Source organism: Squalius cephalus (assembly GCF_949319135.1).
Source record: "Squalius cephalus genome assembly, chromosome: 2".
NCBI lineage: Eukaryota > Metazoa > Chordata > Actinopteri > Cypriniformes > Leuciscidae > Squalius > Squalius cephalus.
In genome coordinates, this window is record NC_137123.1 from 27,988,878 (window position 1) to 28,011,513 (window position 22,636).

Consider the following 22,636-nt stretch of genomic DNA (forward strand, 5'->3'; position numbering starts at 1 on the left):
GGATGCTTTTCTAAGTCCAGTGTGACCATGTAAGATGTAGAAAGAAGCGACTCTAAATAATCTTTCACATCCACCCTGTTGTTATCCTGATAGATGTGGCGCATTCATTGCTCTGCAGTGAATTAAAGACATTGGACAAAGAGGAAATGTGACGAGTGTTCCAGTTGTAAACCTACATTACTCCAGCAGTGCTACACAAGGATGAAACTACTTGTCATCTGAAATGGAAGTGTGGTGTCTATTTTTGGGTTACATCATTTTTCCTCATCAGCTTTATAATGTGCTTTTGAGGTTTGGGCTGCTCCTCTGTTTCATTCCGTTTAAAAGGAATTTAATTTGTTTGTATATCAAATTAAATGGATATTACATTTCATTTTTAGTCTAAATATACTCCATTTTAAATATGAAATCAGTTTGAGAAAATATTTGAAACCAACTGAAATCTCATGTATGCAAAAATATATTTTAGATATTTTTTTTATTTTATTAAAAATATCTAAGCGATGTAATATGATGATGATACACAAAAAAAAATTGAACTCTGTCAGCTGGTTGAAATCCACGTGCAGTTGGTCTAAACCAGGGATGGGCAACTTCGGTCCTGGAGGGCCACTGTCCTACAGAGTTTAGCTCCAACCCTGAAAAAATCACCTGTCTGTAATTTTCTATTAATCCTGAGGACCTTGATTAGCTTGTTCAGGTGTGTTTGATTAGGGTTGAAGCTAGGACAGTGGCCCTCCAGGACCGAAGTTGCCCATCCCTGGTCTAAACATAAGAAAGTCTGGATGAGGAAAGAAAGGAGATTACCATTGTAATGGTCTCTGATTCTGATCTTCTGGACCAGTGGACAAGGAGACAGGTAGTTTTATTTGCTGACATACTACCAAGCAGGAAGCAATTCATCTGTGTGAGAGATGCTCACCACCTCTCTCAGCCTTAAGTCAATATAGAGCGCTTGTCTTCTTCCATTAGTGTTTCTGTGAAAGTGCCTGCCAATTATACCACATCTGTTTTAGAGCTTCATTTATTATTTGTGATGTAGTTGTAATGAGTTTTTTTCTTTTTCTTTCAGCAGTGTTACAAAGAGTGACTCGCTCAAATACAATTTAGTTAAAATCAACCCATATTGTCTTTTTTTAACCAATTTATCAGGATCATAGTTTTATTACTTTTATGATTTCACTAGTCAGAAAAGTCATTTATATTAAAGCAAAAGAGAGACATAAATTAAGCTTAAAATAACCACAGGCCTATGTTTCCCACCAGTTTACTATGGTTGCAAACCATTTTACAATCTATTATTTGGTAACGCACACTGAGCAGCAAACCTTGGTTCACGGTGAGGCACAATCACATTGTTTCATTCTTATAACTGAGTGCACTTTTAATTGCAGAGAATAGCTGTACAGACTTCCCTCCTGAGAGCGTATTTTACGATGAAAACACTCTCCACTGTTTTTGAATGTGAAAGAACAATGAAAGAGTCAAACATCCACCATGAGGGTTTTTAATAAAGAGGCAGATTCAAGGACAGAGAGATGGATTTAGACTTTTTTGAATTATCATTTCTAAAAAGCAGTATTCTTACCTAAGCAAACATTATAGATTTCTTACCGGCACATATGGCATGATAGGGGTGCACTTGATGAGGCAGGTTTAGGCTTGAGTTTTCCATTGACAGTCTGTGTATTGATCTCATGTCTCATCCCACTGAGATCAAAGAACAGACTTTGGCTCCCTCATTAATCTGTTTCAGCTCTCTCAAGACTGACTGCATCTTAAGGACACCACAGGGATGTCAGTTTGGTGCTGTTTATTGGCATGATAAATAAGTAATGTGTCACTCTACTTCACTCCCAGATATCACAGTCAATCTCCCTAAAATGAGGGGCATTCAAATTTACAGACACCTGGAATTAGGGATCCAAGCATTAGCGAAAATGCAAAGACATTAAGTCTTAATGGTATGTAGACTTTTCTGCTGACTCTACACTGAAAAAAAATATGGTGCACTACATGAGGGATGCTGATGATCTTGTGTAGATTACTGTAGGTATATTATAAATATAGTTTGTACTTTTATAGTTCGCATACACTGAAAAAAATGATTGTTGAATTTACTACATTTTTTTATGGTAAGTGGCTGCACACAATTGATTTTAGTTACATTTAAACAAATGTGTTTAGTTGAACTTATTAAATTTTAGTTCAACTTAATGCATTTTTTTAAATGTAGCTTAAATCAATTGTGTGCAGCTACTTACCATAAAAAAATGAGTAAATTCAACTAATCATTTTATTCAGTGTTGTTCTACCCAAGACGATTATATATACAGAAAAGTATATAACCGCTAATATATGGTATTTCATTTAGCTAGTTTAGACCACAAAGGTGTTCAAATAATTCAAACTTGCAATATAGGGACACATCAAATGTTTTCCTGCTCAAAAAATGTATTTAATTACATGTACACTACCTTCAAAGGTTTGGGGTTGGTAATAATTTTGATTGATTTTGAAAGAAGTCTCTTATGCTTGCCAAGGCTATACAGTGAAAACAGTAATGTTATGAAATATTATTACAGTTTTAAATCTGTGCATAACTCAGGTCAGTATACAGGATCACATGAATGTTTTGATGCAGTAACGCTTGCCTGCTCTCCAGAGCATTTATACTGTGTTCAGAGCTGCAGGCTCTTCTCAAGGTGTAATGGACGTGCAAGTCTGTTTCCCCTGTAACAGCTGGGTCACTGCTGCAAAAAACACATTCTCCACACTCCTGTAAACGGCAGGTTCTGGAGCACAGCTACAAGGACTGAGGAGAATGCAGACACAATGCTATTGCACCAATAGCTGCTTGGCTACAAGGCGCTCAGTGAGAAGATGGGATGTAAGCTCAAAAACCGTGAGCATTCGGCTTCAGGGCTTAAGAGGTTGTGCTGTGAAATATTTAGCCTGCTTGACTTATTGAGTTCAACAATAAGGACTCTTATTTTTCTTCTAAGGTATACTGTACATGATAGTGAACATCCTCTGAAGACCTGATCTACTATGCTTTCCTGTACTGGTGGGTTTTGTTTAAGATGACCCCTTAATTCATTGCTGTGTCGCGCTGTGGAATAGCCGCCACTGGTGCCATTCTCGACTTGCAATATTTCAATCAATAGTGGTTGCGTGCTGTTGAATTGTGTCCATGAATCTTTCAGTTGTAGCAGTTATGGTTGGTTAGAGAGTGACAGTAGACTTCTTGCCCTGTGACATGTGTGGGAATGGATGTTCTCTTTGACTGTGAAAATAGAATTTGCTTTGCACTTTCATCTGGTGAAACTGTTACCCCTCTGAGATGGGTAATGGACCAATGAGGCTCTAATTTATCATTTTCATTTGTTGTTCATAAACCGTCCTGCTTTGAATTGATGTAGTATTTGCCGTGTATAACCGTGAAGGACTTATGCTTTTTAACTGACATTCAAGCTATTTCAGTTATGATTAGGGGCGTTAAGATTTTTTTTAAATGTTTTTTGAAATGAGTCTCTTATGCTTTGCATTTAAAAATACAGTAAAAACAATAATATTGTGAAATGTTATTACAATTTAAAATAATTGTTTTCTATTATGTTGATATTTAAAATGTATTGTTTATCTGTGATGGAAAAGCTGAATTAAAATATAATAATGTAATATTTTTGTAGAAACACTGATACTTTTTTTTTTTGATGAATATAAAGTTCAAAAGTACAGCATTTATTTGAAATTATTTTCTTTTTCGTAAAAGTATTTGCTGTCACTTTTGATCAATTTAAAGCATCCTTGTTTTAATGTATTAATTTCTTTAAAAACATCAGTCTCTTGATTTATTCAAACAAATCGAAAAAAAAAAAAGATTTTTTACACTGTAAAAAAGTTGCTGCCTTAAATATTAGTCATTTCAACTTAAATTACATTAAACTGACTTAAAAAATGAGTTAACATTTTGATGAGTTAAAGCAATGTAAAAACATATGTTGTCATAACTTATTGATCATATGAATACATTTAAATACTTTCACTCAACAAGATACCTTGTTGAATACATTTTTGACACATTCCCTGTACTTGATTCTAATTTCTCTTGCACTTCTACATATTTATCAACAGCATTGCCCTATATGGGTGGTAAAGCATCGCTATTGGTTGTACTGCTCTTATAGCAGTTATGGACTGACATTCCCTCTTGTTCCCAGGGTGTTCTGAATGCTGCCTCAAATGTCTGAGTGGGATACCCTACGCCTCTCTGATCGCGACCATCCTGCTGTATGCCGGGGTGGCGCTCTTCTGTGGCTGTGGTCATGAGGCTCTCTCTGGGACCGTCACCATCCTGCAGACCTACTTTGATGTTGTCCGGTCGCCTGTTGATGCCCTGGACGTCTTCACCATGTGAGTGCCACAGTACCAAAGTCATAATAAAAAAAACATTGCTGCCTGTTGAGCCCAATTTCGGTGACATTTTTTAGTTGCACCCTACTTTTCAAATGCACATAAATTCAATTCAGTTTCTTTCACCAGTGCTCCTCAATAATTGCTTGTCTATTGCAAATAACCCAAGCTCATGAATTAACATTTTGCTTCATATGACATTTTACTTCATGCATGTCCTGATTTTGCCGAGTTCGATGTGTACATATTCTACAACATATATACAACATATTTTGTTGATCCTGGAACAACATTCTGGTCTGAAAATTTTGTCCTAACCTTATCCCTACCCCTTAACCTAACCCTACCCATAAATTATCCCCAAAATCAGAGGCAAATTATATGTGAATAACACTGATGTAGAAGCACATAACCATGGTTGTAAGCCTAAACTTGACATAAACTCTAAACTTGTCCCTCAGATCTGATTGGTTGATTGGAATGTTGTTCCAGGATCAGCAAAGATGTTGATCCAGGAACATGTTGTACTTGGTGAAATCAGGTTGTGCTGACTCCATTCATTGTCTTTTTGTGGTTTATTGGTTAACTCTACCATTAAAAAAACAGACTTGTTGCATACACCTTATTCAAGTTTGAACAACAGCGACAATACAGAATAATTAAATCTAGAGCGAGTAAAGAAAATAGCTTGTTTTCCCACACTCATATTTCTAAAGAACAGTGACACACGCACAAACTTTTGCCAAGCCTGATTTTTCTGAGCTACCATGTTAGGTTTTGGCATCTGTCCCAGTCAGAGAATTAGGCGTTCTGAAATCACACCAGATCAACCGAGCACACCTGCTCACCGGAACTCCACTGGTGGGAAGGAGAGCAGGATGGAAGGAGAGAACAAGGGAAAGGAGTGGGTGGAGGAAGGAATAATGGTGTGGAGCAGCATTTCTTCAGCCATTTTATTTAATTTTTTTCTGAGTAAGGCTTTGGAATAAGTAAATCAGACAGTTATATGTTTGTTTTTAATTGAGTTTAATGTATACAGACGTACTCTGCCACCATTGTGCCCTATTGTCATTGAATTACCGTTGTATGCTAGATAAGCACTGACACTCTTTTCATTAAAAGTCACTAATTATTTATCGTTTTGATTCCTCAGGATTGACATCTTTAAGTATGTGATCTATGGAGTGGCAGCAGCCTTTTTCGTCTATGGTATTCTACTGATGGTGGAGGGATTTTTCACCACTGGGGCCATCCGGGACCTTTATGGGGACTTTAAGATCACCACCTGCGGGCGCTGTGTCAGTGCTTGGGTAAGATCAACCACCCAAACAACTACTGTAATGTATGATGAGCAAAAAATGTATCTTGAAACTGTGATTTTCTAAATTATAAAAAAAACTTTCACACTAAAAGAAAGTGCTTCAGGTTAAATGAGGCATCAAAGCATATTATTGTATAATAGAAAAGAAGGGTTGTTACTGAATTAGAAAAAAGAAATCTGATATAAATCTGATTCGAATAACAGAAAACTTTCAGATGGCTCATAAGGTCACCGCTATTTAATGCATTATGAGTTACAAATATGGTGTGAAAATGGTGTAATCAAGGAGCATATATATCTCTTTCTTTCTTCTTCAGTTCATCATGCTTACTTATATCTTCATGTTGGCTTGGCTGGGAGTTACAGCCTTCACCTCTCTGCCAGTCTTCATGTATTTCAACATCTGGAACACCTGTCAGAACAACACTGTGGTGTACAATACTAATCTTTGCTTCGACCTGCGTCAGTTTGGTGCGTAGCTCATTTCAACACTATTAGATGAGACATGTTTCCTGTAATTTCCTGTAATATGGTGGTGTCAACTAAATACTTAGCCAGCGAAATAAAATATGGATCTATGGATTGCTGATATTTTCCAGTCACATTCAAGTGCTTCTGGATCACTATGTGAATAAGTTAGCAGTGAATGCCAAGTCTAGCTGGCTGTTGGGCTGTAACTGTCTGAGATGACTTCAAACAACCTTTATCAATCAGGTTTATGTTTTTGTGTTGCAGTTTATTTATGTTTTAGTGCAGAAGCTGAATGTGTCAGGCTACATGCATTATCCAGACTTCCAAGGGCAGAGAATATTGGAAAATAACTCACAACAGCTAAACAACAGAATGCATATATAAACAGTATTATGATACCATTAAACACTCTTTTTACACATTACAGAAATCCATTGTGTACCAATACTGCTGGGAGCACCATTATGACATTTAATTGTAATACAGCCATTCATTAACAGGATTGCAACATCAACGACAGTTATTTTCTAGTTAAATCACCACTACAGCTGTGGTGTATCCCATCGGTCATCATGATTTTGCCAAGACATGTTCCTGCAATGACATTCCAGTCCGAAAATTTAGTCCTGACCCTATCTTTACCTTAAACCTAACCCTATCCATAACTTATCCCTGGTACCTGACCCTGGTTTGTAAGTCTAAACTTGACATAAGCCTAAACTTGTCCCTCAGATCTGATTGGTTGATTGGAATGTTGTTCCAGGATTAATAAAGATGTTGATCCAGTAACATGTTGTACTTGGTGAAATCACATTCACCTACACGTTCATGACATAATAAAACCCATTATGGAAAAGTTAAAAATGACCTAACCATGACTTAGCACAATTTAGCCAAATCTAATCGTCATGTATGTGTGTTTTTTGTTTTGCATTTTTAATGAGCACATATCAACTCCCTAATAGTCTGATGTTAACACAACTCACTTAATTTGAATTGCAGGAATTGTGTCCATTGGTGAGGAGAAAAAACTGTGCACTGCTTCTGAGAACTTCATCAAGATGTGTGAATCTAATGAGGTCAGTTGGCAGTTCTTTATCCTGACTGATGGCCTTCATCTTCATATAAATTCAATCCGCCATTACAGTCAGTGACCTATGGCATAAAAGAAGGGTGAGGAGTGAGAGAGAGAGAGAATATGAATAAATTGTAAACCTTTCCGTGCTTTTAAGTCTGAAGACACACAGTGCAGCGGGGTTTCCTCCATATAAATATATAATTGTTAAATAATATTAAAATTTATTAGCAAGATTGCGCAGCTCCTTTTATGGACTGTGCCACAAGTTATATGGGAGTGGATGTCATGTTTTCACAATATTATTAGAGATTACAGGCATTTATCAGATCTGTTTAAAGGTCAGTGTTGACATGTGCTGCTCTGGAAAAATGAAGTTGAAAATAAAATGAATGTGCATAGTAAAGATGTCACGATAGATTGAGGTTATCATTTTAAATTGGTTTAGAGATCTAGATTTATCTGCACTTTGCTGGTGTAGACATTTTTTTTACAGTTAGTTACAGTTAAAGAAACGGCAAGTAACACATTGAATTAAACATTACATTTTGACAGAAAGACTGAAATAGTATTTTCCTGTAAAATGCATTCCAATAAACTTTGTTTTATTTACAACTTTTTTTTACAGTGTTCATGGTAATTGTTCAGAAAACCATCCACGTTTTCTCCTCTTCAGAGTCTTTTTTTGTCTCTTTCTTCAGCTGGATCTGACGTTCCACTTGTTCGTCTGCGCACTTGCGGGGGCTGGAGCAGCCGTTATTGCCATGGTGAGCTTTTCCACTGCTTTCTTTCTCGCTAGCTTTTTATCTTTCTTTGTTACTCCGTTTCTGCATTGTATAAATTCCCATTGAATCTACATTTCCTTTTAGGGGCAATAAAATTCAATATAGATCGATTCATGAGTTTCACTAATTCGTTGACTCCAGTGACACCTGCGAGATGGGTAATATGAAATCTAAGCAAGTATGTTATAGAAACCAGGCACTTGTTTAGAATCATGAAAGAATGTGTGGGTCTGTCTAAAATGCAATAGACATTCAAGGCCTCTTGTAAAATAGTGAGTGAGCAAAGAGAGAAGGAGACAGAAAGAGAGGGAGAGAAACGCTCATCATTGAAAATGCAGGAGGTGTTGTTGCCATGGAAACAGAAGAGGAGAGGGAAGGAAGGAGAGAAGCTTGTTTGGAACAGCGATAAGTGATTGTGAGACACCATTTTCTGCCCATTGGTTTGAACCTTAGAAAGCCATTTTCATTAGTTAATAATATAAGGGCTTATGTAGAAGGTAAATAGAATAGCATCAAATTTATTTGAGGCAGACTGTCAATACACTGTGTCTACCTTAGTTTTTTGCCAAGTACTGTGCTTTTGTCTTCTGCCTAAGCTTATCTGAAAAGCACAATGCATTTGTTTTCTGGAAAGGCAACAGTCTGGCCTCATTTATATAAGTTAATTGCATTCCACATGGTTTGCAAATGAGAAAACAGCTTGGACATTAAGTACTTAGAAACAAAGAGTCTACAGAATTGGATCATAATTTGTGCTCTTTTGATTATATAATTACATCATACCTTTCAGAGAATATTGCTGCATACTCGCAGTTTGCTGATTTGTGCAGCAATGATGCCACCCATTGGTGTATGGAGGAACTTCAGCTAAATTATATTTGGAGTGGCATTGCATTTGTGGCATTGCAACGCAACTGCAGGAGCCATTTTTGTTCTGAAAATGCATTAATTATACCACAATTTTCGAAACCATCCACATTTAAAGGGATAGCTCAGTTTGAAATTCTGGCATCATTTATTCACTCTGTTCCCATTTTTTTTTTTTCACATCTGAGATGTTTGGCAGCTCTTTTCTTCCATACAATGAAGGTAAATGGTGACTAAAGGCTCACAAATTGACAAAAATGCACCCTAAAAGGCATCATATGTCTTTTTCCTCTGACATATCGCTCAAATCTCATGAGGTTTAACTCATTTAACTCACTTTACAAATGCACATATTCAAAATTGGTTACAAGACACACAAGAACCAATGATATTTGCCATCATTGATGTGCATATTTGAATATACAAAAATGTGAATTCTTGTGAAAGGCTCAAGATTTGAGTGCCGCAGGACTCAAGATTATCACTCAACCCTTTCACACAGAGCGTTGATCCCAGAAAATTGCCATAGAATTGCTAGAGTGCCTTCTGTGTGAACACAAGCCTAGTAACATTATTGGGATCAGTCCCGGAAAGCGCCCTGTGTGAACCAAAGGCAGGACCAATGCCGTAAGGGGTGTGTCATGTGTCTTAATGGGATGTGTGTGAACGCATGCACTGATTCAAGAAAATCTCTGGCTGAGTGAATGAACCAAAATCAAACAATCCCGGGACACATTATCAGTGCATTTTCCGGAATCTCTGTGTGAAAGGGGCTAATGACATATAGCTTCAGAAGATATAACTTGACAGCCCTTGCTCACCATTCACTTTCACTGCACTTTCAGTGTAAATTAAACATCTCTTATTTTCCTCAGAAGAAAGAATATCATACAGGTTTGGAATGACATGAGGGTGAAAAGGAGTAACTTTCTTCATTTCTCTTTTTTAATGATCTGGCTACTGTCATAGGTGGTGGCAGTGTCTGTCCTCATCCGTAACAATGTCATTCTGACGTCTAAGAACACGGGGAGGTACTGCACGCGTTTCTGAAGCCAGCTCTGGTCTGGGGTGTCCCTTCCCACCTACCGACACACTCTCTGTCCACCAAAGGCCCCACCACCATCGCCTACAGCAGCGACTTTCATAATGACGTCCCATAATTGGCTTGATTAAAATGACACCCAGGCCCTTCCATTTTGCAATATCGTTTCAGTTCCTGTCCTCCTCCCACCTCCCCACCATAACCAGCTGCGTAGCCCCAAGTTAACCCAACAGTTACAAGTGATAACATGTGTAAGGAAACAAACTAACTTGGCTTATATTCAGCTGGAACTGGTTGCCGCTTTGCCTGACATGGGAAATAACTGATCTGGTTGATCTCCAGTCTAAACTGGGGCACTAAACGCCATCCCTGTCTTCTCCAGAGTAATTCTTTGACCTTTTTTTGGGGGGTGTACGGAATGGTCATCAGCACTAACACTAACCCTCCCCTCTAACCACTGTGTTGCTGTAGGTGCATTACCTGATGGTGCTGTCGGCTAACTGGGCTTACGTGAAGGACGCCTGCCGGATGCAGAAATACGAGGATATCAAGTCCAAGGAGGAGCAGGAGCTTCATGATATCCACTCTACTCGCTCTAAAGAGCGTTTGAATGCATACACATAAAGCTCGCGGTCATGCGCACACATATAAATATGTATACACACACACACACACACACATACACAAGCATGACGTTCCCTTCCCTGAAGACACATATATAAACTAAACTTAACTAAGTCTAATTTCCATGGTTTCTAGGGGAGAGGAGTGTGATGGGCTTGGGGAGGCAAATAACTGTAACACTTGCTATGTACGGGTGTGACCCAGAATGTTGGTCTAAGGGCGTGCTTATCGTCTCAATGGCAACGTCTCTGACTACCCAGGATATAGATTTAGTTTCTTTGTCCTTTCATTTCTCCTCTACCTCCCTTTTCTGTTGACGTGTTTGAGAGCACATCCTGATAAACACACCAAGCTGAGTGACTTCTCTTTTGTACCACATACTTTTATGTCTCATTGGGTCTTGTTAGGGGTTTTGGGTTTAGCCAAAGGGATTACAAGCACACTTTTCACATTTTTGTATTACACACCGTTGATTTACGGTCTTCAAGCTCACCTTATAAATGGCTAGTCATGATTTAGATTCACCGACTTTTTAAAAACCAAAATGTGACCAAACTTGTAACTTATGATTTACAGGTTAAATCGCTCAAGCTGCCACACTTACAGCAGCAACAGCATAAAAAATGTACAGATTCTTTTTCCAACAAATTCAGTTTTGGAGTGCCAGGGATTTCAAAAAGTACCTTAAAGTGACTTTTACTGCTATATTGTAGCTTGGCCTAACTGTATATGCTAGCTGTGTGCAGTATTAATGGAAGGTGTGACACTGGTGCTTAGTAAACGCTTGTTAAGCTTTGACAAAGATGGTTGCTGATTGGGAAAGAAGGACCGTGAAAGAACGTCTCAAATCAGCTAGAGCGGTCATGTAGGATTTGCCTTGGGAGACTCTATGGATATTTGTTTTCTTTCATTCATTGCAAGCCATACTCTCACATGCTAATAACATTTTCAGGTGTTTTATTGCTTAGTTTTAGCTTTAACTTTTAAATGCAAGTAATCAAATGAAAACAGTTTTTTGGTCATTCCTCTGAACTGTATATATCTCTTTAAGTGTGAACACATTTCATGTCAATTTCTAAAACACATCTCGCCAGTCAGTGTTACAGTAGGTGATATTCTTGAGATTGTCGTTCATATCAGAGAAGTATAAATCTAAATGGAAAAGTTGATTGCAACGACTCTGCCAAACACTGTGGAAGGCTGAATAAACAAGGTAACATTCAAATATGTTTTGAATAAATAAGAAAGATATGGGTGTACAGGCATGTATAACGCCAAATTCAGTGTTTTGGCTCGGTCTTGCAGACTTCAGTTGCCCTACTTTTGCAGTAAAGTACTTTTGTCAGTGTTTCAAAAAAACAAAACAAAAAAAAGCTAGTTTTTGTGCACTTATGGACCATTGTGAGTTTTTTGGTGTAAGTGCATTTGGAATCAGCGCAGAGTCCCTGTACTCTTACTAGTCATGCAGCTTTTTATTTAAACCACAAAAGAAACTTGTAGTAGGTAAAAAAAACAAAAAAAACGTAAATCTAGTTGTTATTTGTGGCATGGTTATGCATCTAATGGTAATAGTTTTAACTAACTCAAAAAGGAAAAAAAAAAATCCTTTATTTTGATTTTTACACTTATGACTGACTGTCTTGCTGGGGTCAACTATATTTTTTCTAAATGTGCAGTATTACAGTTGCTACGCTAACAATATTAAGCTAAATATCTTATTAGGTTGTAGTGTTTGAGTTTTGTCCTTTCAAGTTCGTGATGATTTTCCAAACCATGTCTTAAACCTATACTTGTTATGATGTTGCGTATCCAGTATTACCCTGACATTGCTTTCAGCTTTATCCACATACTGTACTAGTTTTTTGTACTTTCACTGAGAATGCTTTGTAGCAGGCAGTAAAATTAACTGGTTTTGTACATAAATGTGCCAACAGCTTGACAGTGGCTTTTTTCTTTTCGAACTGTAGAAACAAACTTGCTTGCGTAAATAAAGACACTTGTGTACTTGTTTTAATTGTTCATGTTTATCGTGTGTGTTTGAGATTTGCTTTATTTGGAGGTCATGTGAGTGACCTTTTAAAGCCTGTTAATCTTGCATCTATAGTTCAATACAACCCACAGTTTTAAATGCATTTCTTTAAAAACAACACAAGGAAATGCTGACCTATAGCATCCTTACAGGGAACAAAGTCTGAGAACAAGCTTGACAACAGGCAAGTGAATTTTAACCCAACCTAAATTGTTAGTCAATTTAGTACATTATCCCCCAGTTTCACAGACATGGCTTAAAGGGATAGTTCACCCAAAAAATGAAAATTAGCCCATTATTTACTCACCATGAAGCCATCCTATAGGTGTATAAGAAATTCTTCTTTCAGACGAATACAATCGGAGTTATATTAAAAAATGTCCTGGCTCTTCAAAGCTTTATAATGGGAGTGAATGGGTGTATGTCTTTGGAAGTCCATCAAAGCACATCCATTCATGATTAAAGTGCTCCACACATCTCCGCGGGCTAATAAAGGCCTCTGAAGTGAAGCGATGCTTCCGTGTAAGAAAAATATCCATATTTAAAACTTAATCGACTAAAATAACTTGCTTCCGGCAGACGGCCGTACGCATCAATTGACGCCAAAAGAGTAATCCTTGAACTTGACGCACAACGTAATGATGAAAGCAGAACCGGACCTATGACTAAGATGCTAGTAATTAAAAAAAAAAAGATGCTAGTAATTAATTTAAGGTTAATTTGTAAAGTATATGCAATTCTTTAAATGTAATATTCAGTGATTGCTTCAAAGCAGTAAATAGGGCCTCAATATCTCCAGTCAACAGGAAAAAGGCTAATATGGCATGGAAAAATAGGATGACAGGAACCAAGAATCAGCTGGGGGAGCACCTTCTCTGGCAGGGACTTATCTAAAGAAAATGGCAAATTCCTTATGCCAAATATTCAAAACATATTTGGTTTTATTATGCTATTGCAACACATTCTCATACCCAAGACGTCACTTTTTGTCACTTTCAACCATGCTTCAATATCTGACGCTCAAAGCACCCTTTAGCGTCCATATGTGACGCTTCGGTTATGGGTAGGTTTAGGCGTCATGTAACTGACGCTTTCGAAAGCGTCAATATCCGACGCACAAAGCACCCTTAGCGTCAATATGAGACGCTTCGGTTGGGTAGGTTTAGGTCTGTGGTAGGGTTATGCGTCTCATATGGACGCTAAAGGGTGCTTTGAGCGTCAGATATTGAAGCATGGTTGAAAGTGACGTCTTGGGTATTCTTACACTTTATGTATATATGTCCGGATTACACCTATTTTTATAAATTATCATTCATTAACTACAATTATGAATATTAACTCATGGGTGCAAGGATAGTTCTTGCATGTTAAGGTGGAACTGAAAGTTCATGCCATCCAAATCTATATGTGTGCACATGAATGCAGAGGTTCAATATACTGTAGATTTTACTGCAAATTTAATATCTGTGCAACAGATATTCCGTTTCAGCTATTATATGGGACATTCGTCTGAGCGTTCTTCTTACTATTGATATTTCAAATTAATAACAGGGGAAAGAGATATGGCATTATTACTTTAAAATCTGTTGTTCACGTCTCTTTGTAAAAAGACTGCGGTGCAATTGCTTGCCAGTAGCTGGCAGTAAAGTTCTAAAACAAAACCAATTCTTGTGACCTATGGTCTGCAGTAGATTACATTTTATTTATCTGTTCATGACTGACGTACACAGAAAAGCAACATACAAAAATCAAATAAAAAAATCTGTTCCTTTAGTCTTGAAAAATAATGTTAAATATATTACGATGTGACATACATTGTGTTGTTTAAAATACAAATTAGCCAAAGTGGTATGAATGAAATAGAAAATTGTCATCCACATTGCCTCAAACAAGCAAGGTTATGGTTTTTGCATTGACTGACCAAGGTTTTGCATACTTGCTTTTCAAGTCTCAGATCAAATATAGGCTACATTTACAATAATGTGTCAGTGATGTTCTCACCAAGGAATATGCTATACTTAAGCTTTGCCACTTTTTAATATTTTAAATGTTTATTCTGTTAATGGCATCTGCACACAATTTATACTTGGCCATACAGCATTACACATACGCCCGAAAACATAAATTGAATGTCTCAGAAATTGCCCCCTGCCCCCTCCCATTGCTAATACAATCTGTAATGCATACCAATTGACTTTCAACTGGAATAGAAGGCAAAAGTAATGAAGGCTTTTGTGTCTGAACTGCAGGGTCTTACAGTTCCCAAACTCCACAGTGCCCAATTTAACAGGTGTGAAATCTAATTTTGCACCAATCTAAGAAGGAAAAAGGTATGGAACATTGCCTACTGCAGCAGATTCACAAATGTGCTCTCACTTTACAGTATCTACATTTATGTGTGATTAGCTTGGACACATGGCAGATTTATTAGCATATACAAACATGCATGCATATCAGGACCACTGAGCCCACAGAGCAATGTTAGCCATCATAAATGTCTAAAGAGGCTCATAATTCATGATGGCGTACAGTAACTTGAAAATACTGTTCCGTCAGCTTAATAAAGTCAATAGGCCTCACCTATTTTATCAGAGTGGTTAACCGTGTTGTTGTGGGTCGTTTTGACCCAGTTTAAACTTTATAAGATTTTCTGCAACTTAACGTCAACCTTTTAGCCTGAAACTTCATGACACCCGCCACAGACATGATTTGTCATGATAAAATGCTTTCACTGTCACCATATGACTCCATGAACAGAAAATTGTGACTCTTGAACTGTGATTTGCCATATCGGGCCAAATTGACTCAGTAACAACTATGCTGGATTAACAGTAGTAGCAGCAGCAGCACTTACAGGTTATACTGCCACTCTGAGCACTTTAGGAAATTAAAGATGTCAACAATGTGCATTTGCTTGTCAAACCACCTGACTTCCCATGCACTGAAACTAAAAGCAATGGTTTTCTAACAGAGGTCACACATGTTCTTGAGCAGTGCCATTTCACTTGAATCCTGCATGTAATATCTGACATGAAGAAAAACAACAGCATATTCCTATGTTGTGTTGTGTAAGGGCCATAAACATGAGTGAACGTGTCACTTTCTGCTTTGGTACATGGTTTCCCACTTTGTAACAATAGTCTTCACTTCTATAGCAGTCATTTTATGGCAGTTATAACAGAATATTATGACATAGAAGAGCAAGAGCAGAAAAATCACTTTCACTGCAGTACAGGTCATCCTTTCCTTAAATGAATCTCAATAAACGTAATAATTGCATATGAAATCGCTGAGTACTACATTTTAATAAGAATTTCTGATAAAGAAAAATGTTCGAATGTGCGTTTTTGTGTGTGTGTGTGTGTGTGTGTGTGTGGTTAATATGGCAGTAGACTTGTACTTATTCCGACACCTAGTGGTGTGGATGCCGCATAAAACGAAAGCAATCATTTTTGTTTACCAGAGCCAATGTAGACATGTTCTATTCTTGGTAAGCCAAGCCATGATTAATTTATTCAGTCACCAGAAAGTGTCAGATAGGGGGATTATGAGATTTATTAGTCTGATCATGTGATCTTAAAGGGCACCTATTATGAAAAATTCACTTTTTACATGGTGTTTGAACATAATTGTGTGTTGGCAGTGTGTGTACACAACCACCCTATAATGATAAAAATCCACTCAGTGCGTTTTCTTAGATCCCCATAAATCCGTTCTCAGATTCGGGGCAATGTGATGTACTTTTGCACAAGCCCCTTCCACGACTGTTGATGGACACTGCTATTTTAGCGTAGACCCGCCCTGAGTGAGCTGTACACAGAATGCCATTGTTTCGATGCCGGAGCAGCTGTAGCGACAATAATGTCTCCTAAGCGATTGAGGTGTTTTCTTATAAGATGTAAGAATGATCATAGCAGTCTTCATTTACGTTGTTACTCGAGGATGGATCTGTACCAACTGTTTGTGATCCAGCTTACAGTCTCCGGAGCGATAGGCCTAACATTACTAATCATGTTACTAATCACATTACAGTTCATCTGAGCCGCTTTATGGATATAAAGTTTACCAGTTTATTAAGCACCCCCTGACAAGCTGTGTATATATTTGTTTACTGTTAGTTGTAACGAGTGTTTCTGTTTCATTCGCTGTGTATGTTAATGATAATAAATGGAGAGAGAGAGTTCATGGATACGACTTTAATGCGCCCTTCTTATTACTGTGTTTATTCAGCTCTTACACCCTCGGGAGCAACAGCTCATTTAAAGGGATACAAAACGGCGCGTTTTTCTCAGCCCCAAAAAGTGACAATTTAAACATGCTGTAAAAAAAGATCTGTTGGGTATTTTGAGCTAAAACTTCACATACACACTCTGGGGAAATCAGAGTCTTATTTTACATCTTGTGAAAAGGGGCATAATTGGTGCCCTATGGTGGCCCCCATGAGGCTGCCCAGTATGTATTATAAAGCAGCTTTTATTAGTCTTTTGAGTCTTCATCTACTGTAAATCTGCTGTAATCTATTCTAACTTTCTCATTTATTTTACTTTATTTAGGGCTAAAACTTACAAACAAATGCAGTATACCTCTGTGGGATGGCAATGAGCCATTTGAATTCAACTGAGAGCACCCTCTGTTGTCTAGTGGAGGGACTTACAACCATTGTTTCTAACATCTCTTAAGTGTACAAGCAAACACTTTGCTGCTGGCACTTAATCCATGGGTATTTGTCAGATCAATGGAGAGATTCTCTTGGACATGCCTTATGTATATGTCAGAACCAGAACTGCTCTGTGATGTTAACAGTGTCAGATACTCATCCTCTCATCTCTTCCCTTTTTATTTTTCACTGCTGTGTGATGAATAATGCAAACACAGACATTTTATACTTTTATTAGAACACATTATAAACAGTCCTTGAATTCATCTCAGCACTGTCTCTCACTTTCCCAATTAGTCCATGAGCCAGGGGGGTCCATCGGTATCAATGGGGGGGCAAATGCTATCATTGTTTTTTGGCAAGGTATACACCCCTAGTATTAGAAAAATCACGATAGCAGTGCAGCGGTGGTAGCGAAATCACTTTTTTGAGCTCATGAAGTTACTAACCCCCTAAAATAAATTCCGTTTTTGAAATCTGGTGTATATCTGGTTTAGGCTCATGCTAGGGATATTATCAATATTCTATAATATGGTGCTTGGTATCGTTGGAAAGGGGACCTTTTAGGCTTTCATTTAAGCCCAGTACTGAATCTGTCTGACAAACACAGAGGTCACAAGACTTCTTTAAACCAGAAATAACACACATTTTTTCACAATTTCCGCCTAAACTGTATGCTTTCTTTTATCCCTGTGGCATGAAAGAACACCATGGACACAAAACTCAACAACTTCAATACTCAAGGCACTCTGATGACTCAGAAAATGTATAATATACCCATACTATTTATTTGTGAGAGCCTTAAATTAGACTTGTGCAGCCAGCACAAGTCTTCAAAATAGAATAGAGCCAATAGAATGGACAAATAGAATACCCTATTAGTCCAGGGCCAAATGGCCTATTTATTCATGTACAGTTGTAATAAAAAGTAATTGTTTCAATAGTGTAGTCAATGGTGTTGTAAACATAACACTTGTAAGTGGTTTAACTAAATGTTTCTATCATGTATTTTGATATTCAGATATGATTTCAGAAAGTAGCTCATGCACGGAATGTTGATGGATTTTGACAGTTTGACGAGGTTTTGTCAGTATTGTGAAAAGATTGTTGGTTCAGTTGACTGGTTATAACAACACTACCAACTATGATCTTCAAACAACTTCCATTGAGTTCCAGGGGTATTAAATGTAAGTACAAAATACTTTTTCTCTTGTGCTTGTGAATTGGTGGGGAATAGTAGCAGTAGCTAATGTAAGCTTGGTGTTTTTAGCAGGCTAGCTATCTAGCAGGCTAGCTAGCTTGCAGGTTAAACAGTGTAACAGTAACTGCTACAGTGCAGTCAGGGCTCTCAAGTGTCACGTGACAGTCACTCATTTCGGTCTTTTGTCACGCCCTCTCGCCACACATTGTATTTCTAACGCGGAAAAACTATTTATAATATATTTAATATGCCGCAGTGCCCAAAATGTCTCTGGCCGCGCCAGTCTCATTATGGAACCGGCAGGAATCAATCGCTGTAAAAATCTATTATTGTCTATCCATTATAAAAGTGCATCTATCCATTATAAAAGAGCATCTATCCATCATAAAAGAGCATCTATCCATTATAAAAGTGCATCTGTCCATTATAAAAGTCCATCTATTCATTATAAAAGTGCATGTATCCATTATAAAAGTGCATCTATCCATTATAAAAGTGCATCTGTCCATTATAAAAGTGCATCTATCCATTATAAAAGAGCATCTGTCCATCATAAAAGTGCATCTGTCCATTATAAAAGTCCATCTCTCCATCATAAAAGTGCATCTATCCATTATAAAAGAGCATCTATCCATTATAAAAGTGCATCTGTCCATCATAAAAGTGCATCTATCCATCAAAAAAGGGCATCTATCCATCATAAAAGTGCATCTATCCATTATAAAAGTCCATCTATCCATTATAAAAGTGCATCTATCCATTATAAAAGAGCATCTGTCCATCATAAAAGAGCATCTATCCATCAAAAAAGGGCATCTATCCATCATAAAAGTGCATCTATCCATTATAAAAGTCCATCTATCCATTATAAAAGTGCATCTATCCATCATAAAAGAGCATCTGTCCATCATAAAAGTGCATCTGTCCATCATAAAAGTGCATCTATCCATCAAAAAAGGGCATCTGTCCATTATAAAAGTCCATCTATCCATTATAAAAGAGCATTTATCCATCAAAAAAGTACATCTATCCATCATAAAAGGGCATCTGTCCATCATAAAAGTGCATCTGTCCATCATAAAAGTGCATCTATCCATTATAAAAGAGCATCTATCCATCAAAAAAGTGCATCTATCCATCATAAAAGTGCATCTATCCATTATAAAAGTGCATCTGTCCTTTATAAAAGTCCATCTATCCATTATAAAAGAGCATTTATCCATCAAAAAAGTACATCTATCCATCATAAAAGGGCATCTGTCCATCATAAAAGTGCATCTGTCCATCATAAAAGTGCATCTGTCCATCATAAAAGTGCATCTATCCATTATAAAAGAGCATCTATCCATCAAAAAAGTGCATCTATCCATTATAAAAGTGCATCTGTCCATTATAAAAGTCCATCTATCCATTATAAAAGAGCATTTATCCATCAAAAAAGTACATCTATCCATTATAAAAGTGCATCTGTCCATCATAAAAGTGCATCTATCCATCATAAAAGGGCATCTGTCCATCATAAAAGTGCATCTGTCCATCATAAAAGTGCATCTGTCCATCATAAAAGTGCATCTATCCATTATAAAAGAGCATCTATCCATCAAAAAAGTGCATCTATCCATTATAAAAGTGCATCTGTCCATTATAAAAGTCCATCTATCCATTATAAAAGAGCATTTATCCATCATAAAAGTGCATCTATCCATTATAAAAGTGCATCTGTCCATCATAAAAGTGCATCTGTCCATCATAAAAGTGCATCTGTCCATCATAAAAGTGCATCTATCCATTATAAAAGAGCATCTATCCATCAAAAAAGTGCATCTATCCATTATAAAAGTGCATCTGTCCATTATAAAAGTCCATCTATCCATTATAAAAGAGCATTTATCCATCATAAAAGTGCATCTATCCATTATAAAAGTGCATCTGTCCATCATAAAAGTGCATCTGTCCATCATAAAAGTGCATCTGTCCATCATAAAAGTGCATCTATCCATCATAAATGTGCATCTATCCATCATAAAAGTGCATCTATCCATTATAAAAGAGCATCTATCCATCAAAAAAGTGCATCTATCCATTATAAAAGTGCATCTGTCCATTATAAAAGTCCATCTATCCATTATAAAAGAGCATTTATCCATCATAAAAGTGCATCTATCCATTATAAAAGTGCATCTGTCCATCATAAAAGTGCATCTGTCCATCATAAAAGTGCATCTGTCCATCATAAAAGTGCATCTATCCATCATAAATGTGCATCTATCCATCATAAAAGTGCATCTATCCATCATAAAAGTGCATCTATCCATCATAAAAGTGCATGTCTTTATGTTCATTTTATGAAGTATACTTAAGTAATTTTCAAGTATTTTTTAAGTATACTTTATGTTGTAAATACTAATATCAATGTGTACTTGTAGTAAACTTGTGTACTATTTCAATACTGCTTGGGACTAAATTGGCCCACTTTTAGTATTTTTAGTATTTGTAAGAGTAGTAAACTAAGTACACAACTAGTTTTCTCATTTGTAATGCATCTGTACTACAAGTGAACTTATAAGTATACTAGTAGTTTACTATTTTAATACAAGTAGTACATTTTTTAGTTTATGAAAGTACAAACTGATGTGTGCTCTCAGTAAACTACTAGTTTCGTAGTTTATACTACAAGTATACTTGTAAGTTTTCTTTAAGTGAACATAACATTATACTTATAGTTTACTATTTATATATTATTTTTGCACTTGAAAAATACCTTTAACTGTTCTTTAATTTAAAAAAAACATTTTATTAGCTTCATGCATCCTTTTTTAATCAACACTTGAATGTCAGTAAGTTTCATAAAGAAAGGCAACATTTTAAACAAAAAAGTAGAATTAGAGTAAATTGCTATACACTACCAGTGGACTAGCCTACACAAAAATTCAGATATGCAGAATTAGAAACATATCTGTTTATATCAATATTCTAATCAATATTTTCAAACAATGTAAGTTTCATAAGACTGTATATGAAAAAAGTATATTTAATTGACTACTCAATCAAAAGAGTTAACACAACTACAAGACAAGTATACTTTGAATTCTTAATTATTCTTTTAAGTATATCTGGATCAAAAGATTGAGTTCAAGTACAGGCCAAATATACCTGGGCCCGTATTCATAAAGAATCTTAATGCAAAGAGTAGCTCCAAGTGACAAAATTCTAAAAAAAATTCTTAGAAATGTGGGCGTTTACTCTTAAAATTAAAGAGGAAATCTCAGTAAAGAAAAAAGTAGTTCAGAAAGCATCTTAACCCTTAAAAGAGGTCTTAAGGTCAAAATTGTAAGGAGTATGGACGAGGACTTTTCAGAGGCTGAAGAGTTTCTTTAGCAGAGGAGAACATGGCAGAAAGACGAAGAGGGAGAAAAAATGTGTTGCAGACAATGGGTGACAGTGAGTTAATAAGACGCTATAGATTAGATCGTGCAGGGATCATGTTTGTGACTGATCTTAGAGACGCGCTAACATCTCCGACACAGTGCAGAAATGCCATAGCGCCAGAAATGAAAGTAATCACTACATTACGATATTTGGCAACTGGGAAAATGCAACAATGCAGCAGTGTGTAATGTACACAGTCACATGTAATTTCAAAGTGAAGGCTTAGAATAGACCCTATACTTTTCACTCTTTTTTTCCTTCTTGGACAACCAGCCAATCACAGTCTTCAAAAGATTGTGTCATACATAGCAACGGGGTCAGCCCCGCCTCCTCACTAAGATGAAAGTTTTTGTCTTTTCCTTGCTCAGAGTTGCTCTCAGATCGGCCCCGAATCGCTCTTAAGCTAAGACTCCTATGTAAAAGTTTTTAAGCTAAATTAAAGGACAAGTTCGGTATTTTACACTTAAAGCCCTGTTTTCAGATCGTTTCTGATGAAATAGAACAGTTAAGATTTCGGTTTAAAATTTTAAAATGTAAAATTTTCGGTGTCTGGGGTAGCACCCCCCCCACTTCCACAATGGCTGCATAGGTTCACTGGAACAATCCTTCCTAAAACGCATTAAACTTTCGTTTACAAAGACGTGAAACTCACCGAGTGGTCAGGGGTGTTCACTCATATGCTCACACAAAAATTGCAGCAAAAGATGCATAGTGCACCT

The 22,636-nt window shown here is 36.9% G+C and overlaps 1 protein-coding gene across 4 annotated transcripts in view; it reads left to right on the plus strand.

Annotated features, from left to right (window-relative positions):
* Window positions 1-12,610, plus strand: part of gpm6ab (glycoprotein M6Ab) — a 58,940-nt gene extending 46,330 nt beyond the window's left edge. For 2 of the 4 annotated variants that reach the window (XM_079897625.1, XM_079897622.1), the window contains exons 2-7: window positions 4,224-4,416; window positions 5,570-5,726; window positions 6,055-6,208; window positions 7,211-7,287; window positions 7,985-8,050; window positions 10,449-12,610. In XM_079897625.1, the coding sequence (XP_079753751.1) occupies window positions 4,224-4,416; window positions 5,570-5,726; window positions 6,055-6,208; window positions 7,211-7,287; window positions 7,985-8,050; window positions 10,449-10,601 (800 nt within the window). In that variant the 3' untranslated portion in view covers window positions 10,602-12,610. Of the gene's footprint in view, window positions 1-4,223; window positions 4,417-5,569; window positions 5,727-6,054; window positions 6,209-7,210; window positions 7,288-7,984; window positions 8,051-9,904 lie in introns of all 4 variants that reach the window. The other 2 variants (XM_079897624.1, XM_079897623.1) reach the window with 1 other exon arrangement.
* Window positions 12,611-22,636: the final 10,026 nt, after the last annotated feature.